This window comes from Narcine bancroftii, chromosome 2 (genome assembly GCF_036971445.1).
Source record: "Narcine bancroftii isolate sNarBan1 chromosome 2, sNarBan1.hap1, whole genome shotgun sequence".
Classification (NCBI taxonomy): Eukaryota; Metazoa; Chordata; class Chondrichthyes; order Torpediniformes; family Narcinidae; genus Narcine; species Narcine bancroftii.
The window spans coordinates 81,408,453-81,420,896 of NC_091470.1; the positions used below are offsets into that span (position 1 = coordinate 81,408,453).

Here is a 12,444-nt window from a genome sequence, read left to right on the forward strand (position 1 = left end):
AGGTATCTTAATTGTGCGGCTCTATAATAATTTTTGAAGTTTGGCAATTGTAAGCCTCCTTGTTTATACCATTCTGTTAATTTATCTAGTGCTATCCTCGGTTTCACCCCTCTCCATAAAAATTTCCTTATTATTTTCTTTAACTCTTTGAAGAATTTTTCTATCAGTTGTATTGGCAATGCCTGAAATAAGTATAGTATCCTTGGAAAAATGTTCATTTTAATACAGTTTATCCTTCCTATCAGTGGTAGCTCTTTCCAATGCTCTAAATCGTCCTGTAATTTTTTCATTAGTGGATTGTAATTGAGTTTATATAATTGGCCTAGATTTTTGTTTATTTGTACACCTAGGTATCTTATTGCCTGCATTTGCCATCTGAATGGGGATTCCTTCTTAAATTTTGAGAAATCCGCGTTATTCATAGGCATTGCTTCACTTTTATTTACGTTTATCTTGTATCCTGACACTTCTCCATATTCCTTCAATTTCTTATATAATTCTTTTATTGATAGTTCTGGTTCTGTTAAGTACACTATCACATCATCCGCAAATAGACTGATTTTATATTCCCTGTCTTTTATTTTTATTCCTTTTATATTATTATCTATTCTTATCAATTCTGCTAGTGGTTCTATAGCTAGCGCAAACAATAACGGTGATAGTGGGCATCCCTACCGCGTTGACCTGCTTAAGTTAAATTGCTTTGATACATGTCCATTTACTGTCACTTTCGCTAACGGTCCCTTATATAATGCTTTAATCCAATTAATATACTTCTCCGGTAAACTGAATTTTTGCAATACTTTGAACAAATAATTCCATTCTACTCTCTCGAAGGCCTTCTCTGTGTCTAAAGCAACTGCTACTGCAGATGCTTTATTTCCTTCTACTGCATGAATTAAGTTAATAAATTTACAAATATTGTCTGTTGTGCGTCTTTTTTTGATAAATCCAGTTTGGTCTAAATTTACCATTTTCGGTACCTGTTCTGCTAATCTGTTTGCTAATAGTTTAGCTATTATCTTATAATCTGTGTTTAGCAAAGATATTGGTCTATATGACGCTGGTGTGAGTGGATCTTTCCCTTGTTTTAGTATCACTATAATTATTGCTGTTTTACATGAATCTGGTAAGTTTTGTGTCTCATCAATCTGGTTGATTACATCCAGGAGGGGCGGTATTAATAGGTCTTTAAATGTTTTGTAGAATTCTATTGGGAGTCCATCCTCACCTGGTGTCTTATTATTTGGTAATTTTTTTATTATCTCTTGTATTTCTACTGTTCCAAATGGTTCTGTTAATTTATTTTATTCCTCTATTTGTAGTTTTGGTAGTTCAATTTTAGTCAAAAATTCATCTATTTTCCCTTCTTTCCCTTCGTTTTCAGTTCGGTATAATTGTTCATAGAATTCTCTGAAGTTTTCCTTAATTTCTTTTGGATTATATGTAATTTGTTTGTCTTTTTTCCTTGTTGCCAATACCATTTTCTTAGTTTGCTCTGTCTTAAGCTGCCATGCTAAGATTTTGTGTGTTTTTTCACCTAGTTCATAATATTTCTGTTTTGTCTTCATTATATTCTTCTCCACCTTATATGTTTGTAATGTTTCATATTTTATTTTTTTATCCGCCAATTCTCTTCTTTTGGTTGTATCTTCCTTTATTGCTAATTTTTTTTCTATGTTTACTATTTCCCTTTCCAACTGCTCTGTTTCCTGATTATAGTCCTTCTTCATCTTGGTTGCATAACTTATTATTTGTCCTCTAATGAATGCTTTCATTGCGTCCCATAGTATAAACTTATCTTCCACTGATTCCGTATTTACTTCAAAGTACATTTTTAATTGTTTTTCAATAAATTCTCTAAAATCCTGTCTTTTAAGTAGCATGGGGTTTAATCTCCATCTATACATTCTTGGAGGGATGTCCTCTAGCTTTACTGTCAGTATTAAGGGTGAATGGTCCGATAGCATTCTCGCTTTATATTCTGTTTTTCTTACTCTATCCTGCATACTAGCTGATAACAAAAATAGGTCTATTCTTGAGTATGTTTTATGTCTAGTCGAGTAGTATGAGTATTCCTTTTCTTTTGGGTTTTGTTTCCTCCATATGTCCACAAGTTTCATTTCTTGCATTGATTTAATTATAAATTTGGTTACTTTGATCTTCCTGTTAATTTTTTTCCCCGTTTTATCCATATTTGGATCCAAATTCAAAATGAAATCCCCTCCTATTAGTATGTTCCCTTGCGTATTAGCTACCTTCAAAAAGATATCTTGCATAAACTTTTGATCTTCTTCATTAGGTGAATATATATTAAGTAGATTCCAAAGCTCCGAATATATCTGACATTTTATCATAACATATCTCCCTGCTGGATCTATTATTTCCTCTTCTATTTTAAATGGCACATTTTTGCTAATTAATAAAGCCACTCCTCTTGCTTTTGAATTATACGATGCTGCTGTTACATGTCCTACCCAATCTCTCTTTAATTTCTTGTGCTCCAATTCAGTTAAGTGTGTTTCTTGGACAAATGCTATATCTATTTTTTCATTTTTCAGTAAATTTAGTAGTTTCTTCCTTTTAATTTGGTTATGTATTCCATTAATATTTAAAGTCATATAGTTCAGCGTAGCCATTTTATATTTTGTTTATCTTCTCTTTCCGTTTTTCCATCATTACCTTTCCTCCTTTTCCATTTCTGTTTTCTTATTTTCAACTCTTTACAAGACAACATTCCTACAACATCCAACATTTTCCTTATTCTCCTATTTCTATCTTCTTTATCCCCAATCTCCCCTTCCCCTCCAGAGTTGTCCTTTATCCCTTGTCGGACAACCACATCTCCCCTCTCCATTTGGATTTGCGAATCCACTCGCAAGCGTCAACTGATTTTGCAGTGACCGCTATTTTCCCCCACCCAGCCCCCCCCAGAAAAGATTTCACTTTTCATATGTCACAAAGGTCACTCTTTTAATTCCCTCCTTATTCTCTCTATTCCATTACCTTCCCTTATTAATTCTTGTCTATACTATCTATATTTTCCTCTAATTACAGATACATTCACATATGCACATTGTCTCTATTCACTCTTATACCTCTTTACCCGCATACATATCAATCGTGGTCATTTTTACCCTCATTACCCGTCTTCATCCCTCAGTCTATTTTTGTCTTTACCCACATACATATCATTCGTGATCATTTTTACTCTCATTACCCGTCTTCATCCCTCAGTCTATTTTTGTAATTGTTCTGCAAATTTTCGTGCTTCTTCTGGATCCGAGAATAGTCTGTTTTGTTGTCCTGGAATAAATATTTTCAATACCGCAGGATGCTTCAGTATAAATTTATACCCTTTCTTCCATAAAATCGCCTTTGCTGTATTGAACTCTTTTCTCTTCTTTAGGAGTTCAAAACTTATATCTGATAAATGAAGATTTTTTGCCCTTTATATTCCAGTGGTTTGTTGCCCTCTCTTACTTTTTCCATTGTCTTCTCCAGTACCTTTTCTCTTGTAGTATATCTTAGGAATTTTACTACAATAGATCTTGGTTTTTGTTGTGGTTGTGGTTTAGGGGCCAATGCTCTATGTGCCCTTTCTATTTCCATTTCTTGCTGTAGTTCTGGACATCCTAGGGCCTTAGGGATCCACTCTTTTATAAACTCCCTCATATTCTTGCCTTCTTCATCTTCCTTAAGGCCCACTATCTTTATGTTATTTCTTCTGTTTAATTTTCCATTATATCTATTTTTTGAGCTAGTAGTTCTTGTGTCTCTTTAGTTTTTTTATTAGATTCCTCCAATTTCTTTTTTAAGTCTTCTACCTCCATTTCTGCTGCTACTGCCCGTTCTTCCATCTTGTCCATTTTTTTCCCCATTTCTGTTAAGGTCATATCTATTTTATTCACTTTCTCTTCTGTGTTGTTTATTCTTCTTCTTAAATCATTGAATTCCTGTGTTTGCTATTCTTTAAATGACTCCATGTATCCTCTAACAAGAGAAAGTATATCCTTTACCTTGCCTTTCCCTTCATCTATTTCACTGTATTCTTCCTCTTCTTCTTCCTCTGGGTTGGCCATCTGTTGTTTCTTTGTTGCCCTTTCCTTCTCTTCTTTCTTGTTTCTATTGTCTTCTGTGGTCTCTTCTTGCTGCAGGTGTTCTGCAGCTGTCGTTGCCGGCTGTGGAGATCGACTCCCCAGCTGGTCCCCCCTCCCGTCGGTGTGTTTTTTTTCATGCGCATCGCGCACTTTTACTCGGCTCTGCGAGCCATTGTTGTAGTTCTTTTTCTACCGACCTGAGGATGCGGGCTCCTCTCTCCACAGCAGGCCTCTTCGGACAGGTAAGGCCTTCACCTTTTTCCTCCGTTGTCTTCTCTTCCTCTCTTCTTACCGTTGATTTTGATTTTTCTTTTTTTGTCTCCATCTTCTTTCCACCTTTATACTCACTTTTCTTTAACTTTTATTTCTGTGCCTTTGTATTTTCTCTTGTTTTTCCCGACTTTTCTGGAGAGGGCTGGAGTTCTCCGTCCGGCCACTACTCCATCACGTGACTCCCTACCCACCTCCAGATTCAAAGAGTTTCTTTCTTTCTGTTACCAGATTCTTAAACAGACCTCTCATTGATAAAAGATACTTTTTCCACTGTCCTTTCTCCACACCTTGCACTTTATTTCTGTAACACTATACTCTGCGAATTACTGTAACACTAAACCTTGCACCTTTTTTAAAAAAAAACTACTTAAATACCATCTGACTTGTTTGGAGAGCACACAAAGCTTTTCACTGTATCTTTGCATACATGAAAATAAATAATCTGATTCAAATCTGGAGTCACTATCCACTGAGCAGGCTGTGAAAAGCTGACCTTACCTTGCCTGACAATGTGATGTGCTCCATTCTAAAGACCAGTGACTCCCAACTAAATGAGCACATTCCCAACAGAAAAAAAACAATAATTAAAACTAAATCAGGTCACTTTGAACACGTCAGAATTTTCCATTAAAGATTAACATTAATACCTGCTTTCTGCATTTTTCAATTTTGTCCTTCTCCTCACTGGTCAGAAATTTCCCCATCTTCTTTTGCCATTGAAGAACCCACTCGTAGATAATCACAAAATTTCCTGTCTGTTCTTCTAAAGCATTGTAAACTGATCTGCTCAGGTGTTCACTCTCACCTATCGCATGAAGATAAAAACAAATCACTTGCACCTCCTAATAACATTATGCCAATTGTTATCAATCCCCAGAAATCAAACAGTTCGAGAGAACAAGTTTTTTTTTTAAATGTCAGTCTCTAAAAACATTTCTCACCAATAATCTTTCCAATATGTACAGTTGATCCTGTATTAAAATGTATCACTTTGTGCGTTTTGGAACTGTCTTCATTGCTGCACACAGAAAATTGGCGTTCACGTCTGTAAGTTGAAAAATAAATTTTCCTTACAATGTTTAATACTAATAGAGTTTTTAAAAAGTTTGTTTTAATGCAGCTAAACAATCTTCGCAGCAGCATTATCAAATTAATTTTCAGACTGAACCAGAAAAAAATGACCAAACCTTAGTCAGAAAGATAGGTTTTAAAGAGATGAGATTGGAGGGTTCGAAAGAGGTAAGAAATATAATTTTTAAATGGTGAGAAGTAAAGATTGTAGAGAATTGCATGGAGGAAATTACTAAAACTGCCAAGAGCTGATTATGCATTTAATATGTTTCATTGTACAATTAATTACTGTGCCCTACAAAAGATTATCAAGAAAGAAACTATGGGGACGCGAGGGGGGGGTGGGGGGGGGGGAAAAAAAAAAAAAAAAAAAAAAAAAAAAAGAAGAAAGAAACTACAAAAATCTTTCATTTTAATGAAACAATTCTGATGAAAGTGCCAACTTGTGAAACCCTCCAGTGAACCATTTGACTACGCTCAACTTGCATCTGGCACCATACTCTTACTGCAGACATTCTGCTATGATCTTCATACTTCGAGCGGCTACTGGAACTTGTTCGGCGACGATTGTTCCCTCCCTTTTTGTGATCAACTTGGTCCATCGCATCGTTATTCAAGTTGGCACAAGGCTGCTGGTTTAAAGCAGGAATCTCGGAAGGGTTTACTGGAATAGCCTCTTGGGCACTTTTCAACCATTCCTGGGACACAGGAAAAGAAAATGAAAGTGGGAGATTACACACACAACTGAGTGTTTCATTCAAACTCATCATCCAACAAGAACACAAGTAGCAAGAGTAGGCCATGCCGAAGCTTGGGCCTGCTCCTGCATTCAACAAAATCACAGCTGACCTATCTTAACATTTCCTCATCTATCTTTTTGTCCCCTGATTCCTTTAATATCCAGAAATCTGTTGATCTCTGCTTTGAATGCAATCAATGACGTGTCCATTCTATAAAGCCCTTCCACATCCTCTCCAAGACCTTGCCATTGAGCAGAATACCCCAATTGTGACACATGCTGAAATTAATGAAGTTTTAAACTTCCAAGCTCAACTTCCAGGTTCTTGTGTTCTGTTTGAAAATGCTTGCTTTTTAATGATCTTAGCCACAGGTCCTGCCACCCAAGATTTCTACACATTAATGCCTAGTTGTTCTTTATTTGTACCCCTTCAAAAGTTCTACAATTTGGTTTTTATTGCCTACCCCCCTCTCTTTAGTCATACCTTATCTTACTCAGCATTAGGTGGCATCTGCCACCCATTTCATTTTCTCCTTTTTTCCACATCCACCTCGTTGGGTTCCTGCTCACATTATTCACTACATTTTCATGTTTTAGTGGTAATCGGCAATCTTTAAAATTACATTCTCTGCATGAAAGTTCACATTAATGTACGTTGATAAAAGGCTGTGGTTTCATTACGGGGACATCAATGCTTACTTCCAACAGCTTGAGAGAGAACCAACTCTGTTTTCTGTCTCGGCCACAGTTGTACCCATGCAGCTATTCAGCCTTTTATTTGCTAAGTCTATTCTGTGATACTTCCACAAATGCCTTTTGGAAGTCCATTAACACATTGTCCACAATATCTGAAGACATGGCGGAGATAGAAGGTTAATTGGGTATATTTGGGTTGCGTGGGCTCGTGGACATGTTGTATCTCTAAATTTTAAAAATCACTTTCAACTGTCTCCACGACTTCATCAGTAACTTGGTCAAGATTTGAATCCAGAATCTGAAGAGGCACTTTCTACAAACCTGTTTGGCCAATTGATTCAGTTTCTTTGCATCTTTCTTTTCCTCTTTTTTCCTCTGTATTTCTTCAAGGATTTCACGTTGCTTCAAAAACAACTAAGAATTTAACAGTGTTACTCAAAAGTACCATGAAACCGTTCAAAACTAAAAAAGAAAACATTTATAATGTGGGAGGGAAGTAAGGTAGAGTACGTGGCCTGTCTGTATCAGCAGTACTGGACTGGAGACAGTGAAGAGCTTTTAAGTTTTTTGGAGTAAATATCACCAACAACTGGTCCTGGTCCAATGATATTGACAGCATGGCCAAAAGAATCATACTCCGAGAAGCCCAAGGACATTTAGCATGCCCCCAGTGTACCTCATCAATTCTTACAGATGCATCATTGGAGATGTCCTGTTTTAGATTGATTACACTTTGGTTTGGCAACTGCTCTGCCCTAAGACCACAAGAGAGTTGTGAACGCAGCTCAGAGCATCATACAAATCAATCTCCCCTCTCTGTCTTTATCTTCACCTCCCCAACTGCCACAGGAAAGCAGGCATCATAATAAAGAACACATCTCACCCAAGTCAAACTTTCTTCTCCACGATCACTTTCGTCAGATAAAAAAGGCTCTGTTAGTACACATATTAAAAATGTTTGAGCGAGCACAAGTGGGCATGTCCTTCTCCCATTGTCTAATCTCTACCAGTCTCGCCTGAGCGCAAACCAGGAAATGTAGAGAGTTAATTTTCCCAAATCTTGATCAACGCACGAAACAGAATTAAGTTGTGTGGACGTTATCCAGTCTGACTGCAGTTCACTATAACAAATGTCATGTTACCCTGCAAAAATGGCTACTAGTGTGCAACTCAGGGACCTGTGGAACCTGCACCCAACACAAGTCAGTGGCACTAGGAAAGGACAGCAGACGACAAGAACTTCCTGACACTACAATGTAGTTTCTTTCCTACTGTTATTAGACCCTTGAATGGATCTCACACTGGCTAAAGCTGATGCCCTGCATTGCATGCATTTTATCATTGTATTTTTCTCTGTTCTCTGCACTATGTTTTCATAGTTTTCCCTACCCCTTGCACTCTGACAACTGGAACACTTCTTCCTACAAAGTTGTCATTTATTTGTTATTATTGCACTACCTGCTATTTGAGCCGACTTATCTGGTGCGATAGTGGAGATCAAACTCACCATTTTCTCTTCGTGCTTCTTTTTCTGTTCCATCCTGCGTTGGTGCTCCTGTGCAAGCTGCCACTGCTGCTCCTGTTGGTTCTTCAGCATTTCCTCGTGAAACGACTTAGGGGAAGGGGTGTTATTTTCATTGAGGAATGACTGCACGTGTTCCGCCAAGAGGAATATCATCACCTGCCGCGAGAAACACCATAACACGAGGCTGCAGCACCTGCCTTCCTCAGACTGGATGTGAAAGCTGCCGTACGGTGCGAGGGTAAAATTAGAAAAGAGACTCCACTGGTATACGTCCACTGGGGAATCTGCCTCAGAGTGCAATGTTAAGAATTAATTCTCAAGCTCAGCTCTGACCTTCTTGTGTTAAATGGAATGAAGATTGCCAATAAACAGACACAGAGCTCAACTACTGGTCATTCTCATAAGTAGAAATAGCCTGAGGTTCTACCAAATATTAACTGAGGAAATATTTAACTGTCCTGCACTCCTGACTTACTAAATAATGTTTTAAAGGCATGGGGAATGGCAGCAACATGCTCCTGGCTTCACAGCAAAGTGTGATCCTTTCCTGACCATCAGCCACAAAAAGGAGATTCTCTAAAAGGTTTGTAAATTAACTGAACCTGGAAAATAGTGTTTAAGTCCACTGATTTCCATTGAAACCTGCCACAGTTCCTTGGTAAACTGTACAGGCATCAAAGTGTTGGCAAGCTAGTGTGCTCACATACAACAAGTTAGATGCTGCCACGTCGGTCAAACTATGTTTCTGAATTCACACTACTTTGAAAATTCCTAATTTTCTCACCTCCCCACAGCATTGTTTGGCGAGATCCACCAGCTCTCCCTGCAGCTGGTTGCGCTTTTCATTTGACAGCCCTTTTGCTCTCTTCAGCTCAATTTCTGGAGGTCTGTGTTGACAACAGAGAAGCAGCATTAGCACTGGACCAAAGAGTGGCATGGTGGCGCAGTGGGCAGAGCCGCCACATCGCAGCTCCAGCAACCCGGGTTCAATCCTGGCCTCTGACGCTATGCGTGCTTGAGTTAGCACATTCTCCCTGTGACCGTTTCATTTTCCTCACACAACACAAAAACTGGTTGGCTGGTCCACTGGTGGAGTGCTGAGAGTCATCCCGAGTGTGTACGAGAGTGGCAGAATCTTGGGAATGCAGGAAGGGTAAAATGGGATTCATGTAGGATGAGTGTGGATGGACAATTGATGGTCAGCACAGATTAGGTAAGGCCGAATGGTTTGCTTCCCTGATGTGCGACTCTGAAGATACAACTTGTGCAAGAAACTGAACCTCACTACATCCACTTCATCAACTTCCTATTGGTATGATGGGGATGGCTCTAAAATGTCATAACCACTGGGTCTGGCATTTTATTTGGATTTTAATCACTAGCTGCTTGCAAGGCCATTACTTGTTAATTGAATGATATTCTAATAATTCTGATTAGCAAAGGTGAAGCCAATTGAACAAAAGAACTGGTTCAAAGGCAGAGATCACAGCCACCAGAGTGTGTTGTTTTTTTTTCCCCCAAATTTGTTCCTGGGGTCATTGGTAGGACCAGTCAGGATCTTTTTGTTATCATTCTACCCTTGTTGTTCACTGGGCTTGCATTGCTGACATGCTCACAAATCGTAAATTCTGCAAATGAAATGTTGACCTATAGTGCCCTCAGTAATGTTTGCCCCCTGTGCTCCACTGTTTTACATTTATAATAAGATAATTAAAGTGCACGTTCCAGATTTTATTCCTGGCTATTTGTATACATTTTGGTTTGACCAAGTAGAAATTACAACTCTTTTTATGCCCCCATTTCAGGGCACCATGATGTTTAGGTCATTTGGCTTCACGTGTGGTGTGAGTACTCGGGAATGTTTAATTGCTTCATTGGTGCAGGTATAAGAGAGGACCAGAGTTGTGCCAAGAGTTGACACAACTCTGCTGCTGAAAAATGGCAACTACAGATGCCAAAGGTCATCAGAAGCTTAGACAAGTCCAGCTCTCTTATACCAGCACCAATGAAGCAATTAAACATACCTGAGTAAACACAAACAGTTGTAATTTTTACATGGTCAAACCAAAATGTATAAAGACACTTTATACAAAATGTCTTTGTCCCAAACATACGGAGGGCACTGTAAATAAACAATTTTACTGATCTTACCTAAAAACGTAAGTCTGAATTCATTGTCAGATACACAAGTTCAGTGTACAGCTGCACTAAAATTCTTGCTGCAGCCAAACAGATATACATAAGCCAGCTACAAGATTAAAAAATTAAATTACCCCAATATGCCAAGATAGAAAAATAGATTATATTTTTGGACAAATAAATAAATATTCACAGTTGCAGTTAGTGCAAGGTTAAAATACCTACCAAGTATCAAAACAGATACATGCTAAGCTATTAAATACATGAACAATTTCATTATCTTAAAAAACGTTGGTAATTGTAGAATAGTATCCTGATTTAGAAGGTCAGTGTACAAATTCATAAACAATTAGGCAGGTGACAAGAGCTTAGTTAACCATGTCTGTGAACTGACATAGGAAACATGATGTTAGCAAAGATCAGCCTTCCACTACTTCCATTGAATGCATTAATACTTCCAAGCAGCAATGGGTAAAATGATAGAGTGGACAGGAAAATGATATTTAATGGAGATAAATTTAAATGAAAACCAAAATGGCAAATGCTGGGAATCTGGGGGAGAAAAAACTTAAATTGCTGGAATCACCTGACCAGGCTGTATCCATGAGGAGAGATACAGAGTTAATGTGGCAGAACAAGAAATGAGAGAAGACATGTTGGTTTTCAGAACAGAGGTCGGTGAGGGTATGGAATATTTCTGATTGGGAGAGACCAAACTGGTTAATGTGTTGTAGGCAAAGCTGTGGGATGTGCCCAGCAGGCCAAATTGTACAGAGGTAAGTGTGAAAACAGCCAAACTCATGGATAGATGATTGGAGAAAGTGGCCAGCACACATATAGACAGAATGTCTCTAATGACAGCAGAGTACTGAAAACCTGTGCTGATCAACTTGCCAATATATTCATGGAAATCTTCAACATTTCACTCCGATAGGGCAAAGCAGCCACTTGTTTCAACACACTTCAGCCATACCAGTGCCCAGGAGTGTGGTAACCTGCCCAATCAACCGTCAACCAGTGGCACTCACATCCACAGTAATGAACTGTTTTAGGAGGCTGGTGTTGAAGCATATCAACTTTTGACTGAGCCATGACATGGATCCTTTCAAATATGCTTACTGCAACAACAGGTCTACAGCAGATGCCATATCACAGGCTCTACAGAGAACCCTGGGATACCTGGACAACAAAAATGTACACATCAGGATGTTCTTTATTGACTACATTTGGCATTCAATACCATCATCCCCTCAAGGCCTGACCTCATACCTCACTGTGCAATTAGACCCTCACCTCCAGACCTCATTCAGTGCAGACTGGAAAGAACATTTCCTCCACATCTCCATCGGCACCGAACACCACTGAGTTGCATACTTAGCCCCCTGCCCTACTCACATTACACCTATGACTGTGTGGCACAGTACAATAGGAACACCATTTCCAAATTCGCTGACGATACCACCGTAGTGGGCTGTACAAAAAGGGGTGATGAGTCAGCAGACAGGAGGGAGAATGCAAACTTGGCTGATTGGTGTACAAATAACAACCTTTTTGCTCAAGGTCACCAAGACTAATTCTTGAGAGTTTAGGAAAAGAAAACCAGAGAGCGTACAATTCAGAGGAGGAGCAGGTGAGAAAATTTTAATCCCTGTCTGATACCATCTCTGAGGACTTTTCCTGGACCCAACATACTAATGTTACCGTGAAGAAAGCACGTTAGTACATCTGCTTCCTCAGGAGCTTGTGAAGGTTTGGTAATGACATCAGAATCCTTGGCAAACTTCTATAGTTGTGTGGTGGTGTGTGCTAGAACAGACTGGTATGGGGGCACAATGCATCTGAGCAGAGAGCCCTGTAAAAAGTAGTGGACACATCCCAAAACTCTCCCACCATCAAGAACA

General features: G+C 38.7%; 1 protein-coding gene across 5 annotated transcripts in view; it reads right to left on the reverse strand.

Moving 5' to 3' along the window:
- The window catches only part of eif2ak4 (eukaryotic translation initiation factor 2 alpha kinase 4), a 147,936-nt gene that overhangs the window by 97,319 nt on the left and 38,173 nt on the right, over positions 1-12,444 (reverse strand). For 4 of the 5 annotated variants that reach the window (XM_069917246.1, XM_069917245.1, XM_069917244.1 and 1 more), the window contains exons 3-8: positions 9,189-9,291; positions 8,387-8,560; positions 7,201-7,293; positions 5,979-6,142; positions 5,315-5,418; positions 5,021-5,178 (exon numbers count right to left, since the gene is read on the reverse strand). In XM_069917246.1, the coding sequence (XP_069773347.1) occupies positions 5,021-5,178; positions 5,315-5,418; positions 5,979-6,142; positions 7,201-7,293; positions 8,387-8,560; positions 9,189-9,291 (796 nt within the window). Of the gene's footprint in view, positions 1-5,020; positions 5,179-5,314; positions 5,419-5,950; positions 6,143-7,200; positions 7,294-8,386; positions 8,561-9,188; positions 9,292-12,444 lie in introns of those variants that run through there. The other variant, XM_069917248.1, reaches the window with a different exon arrangement.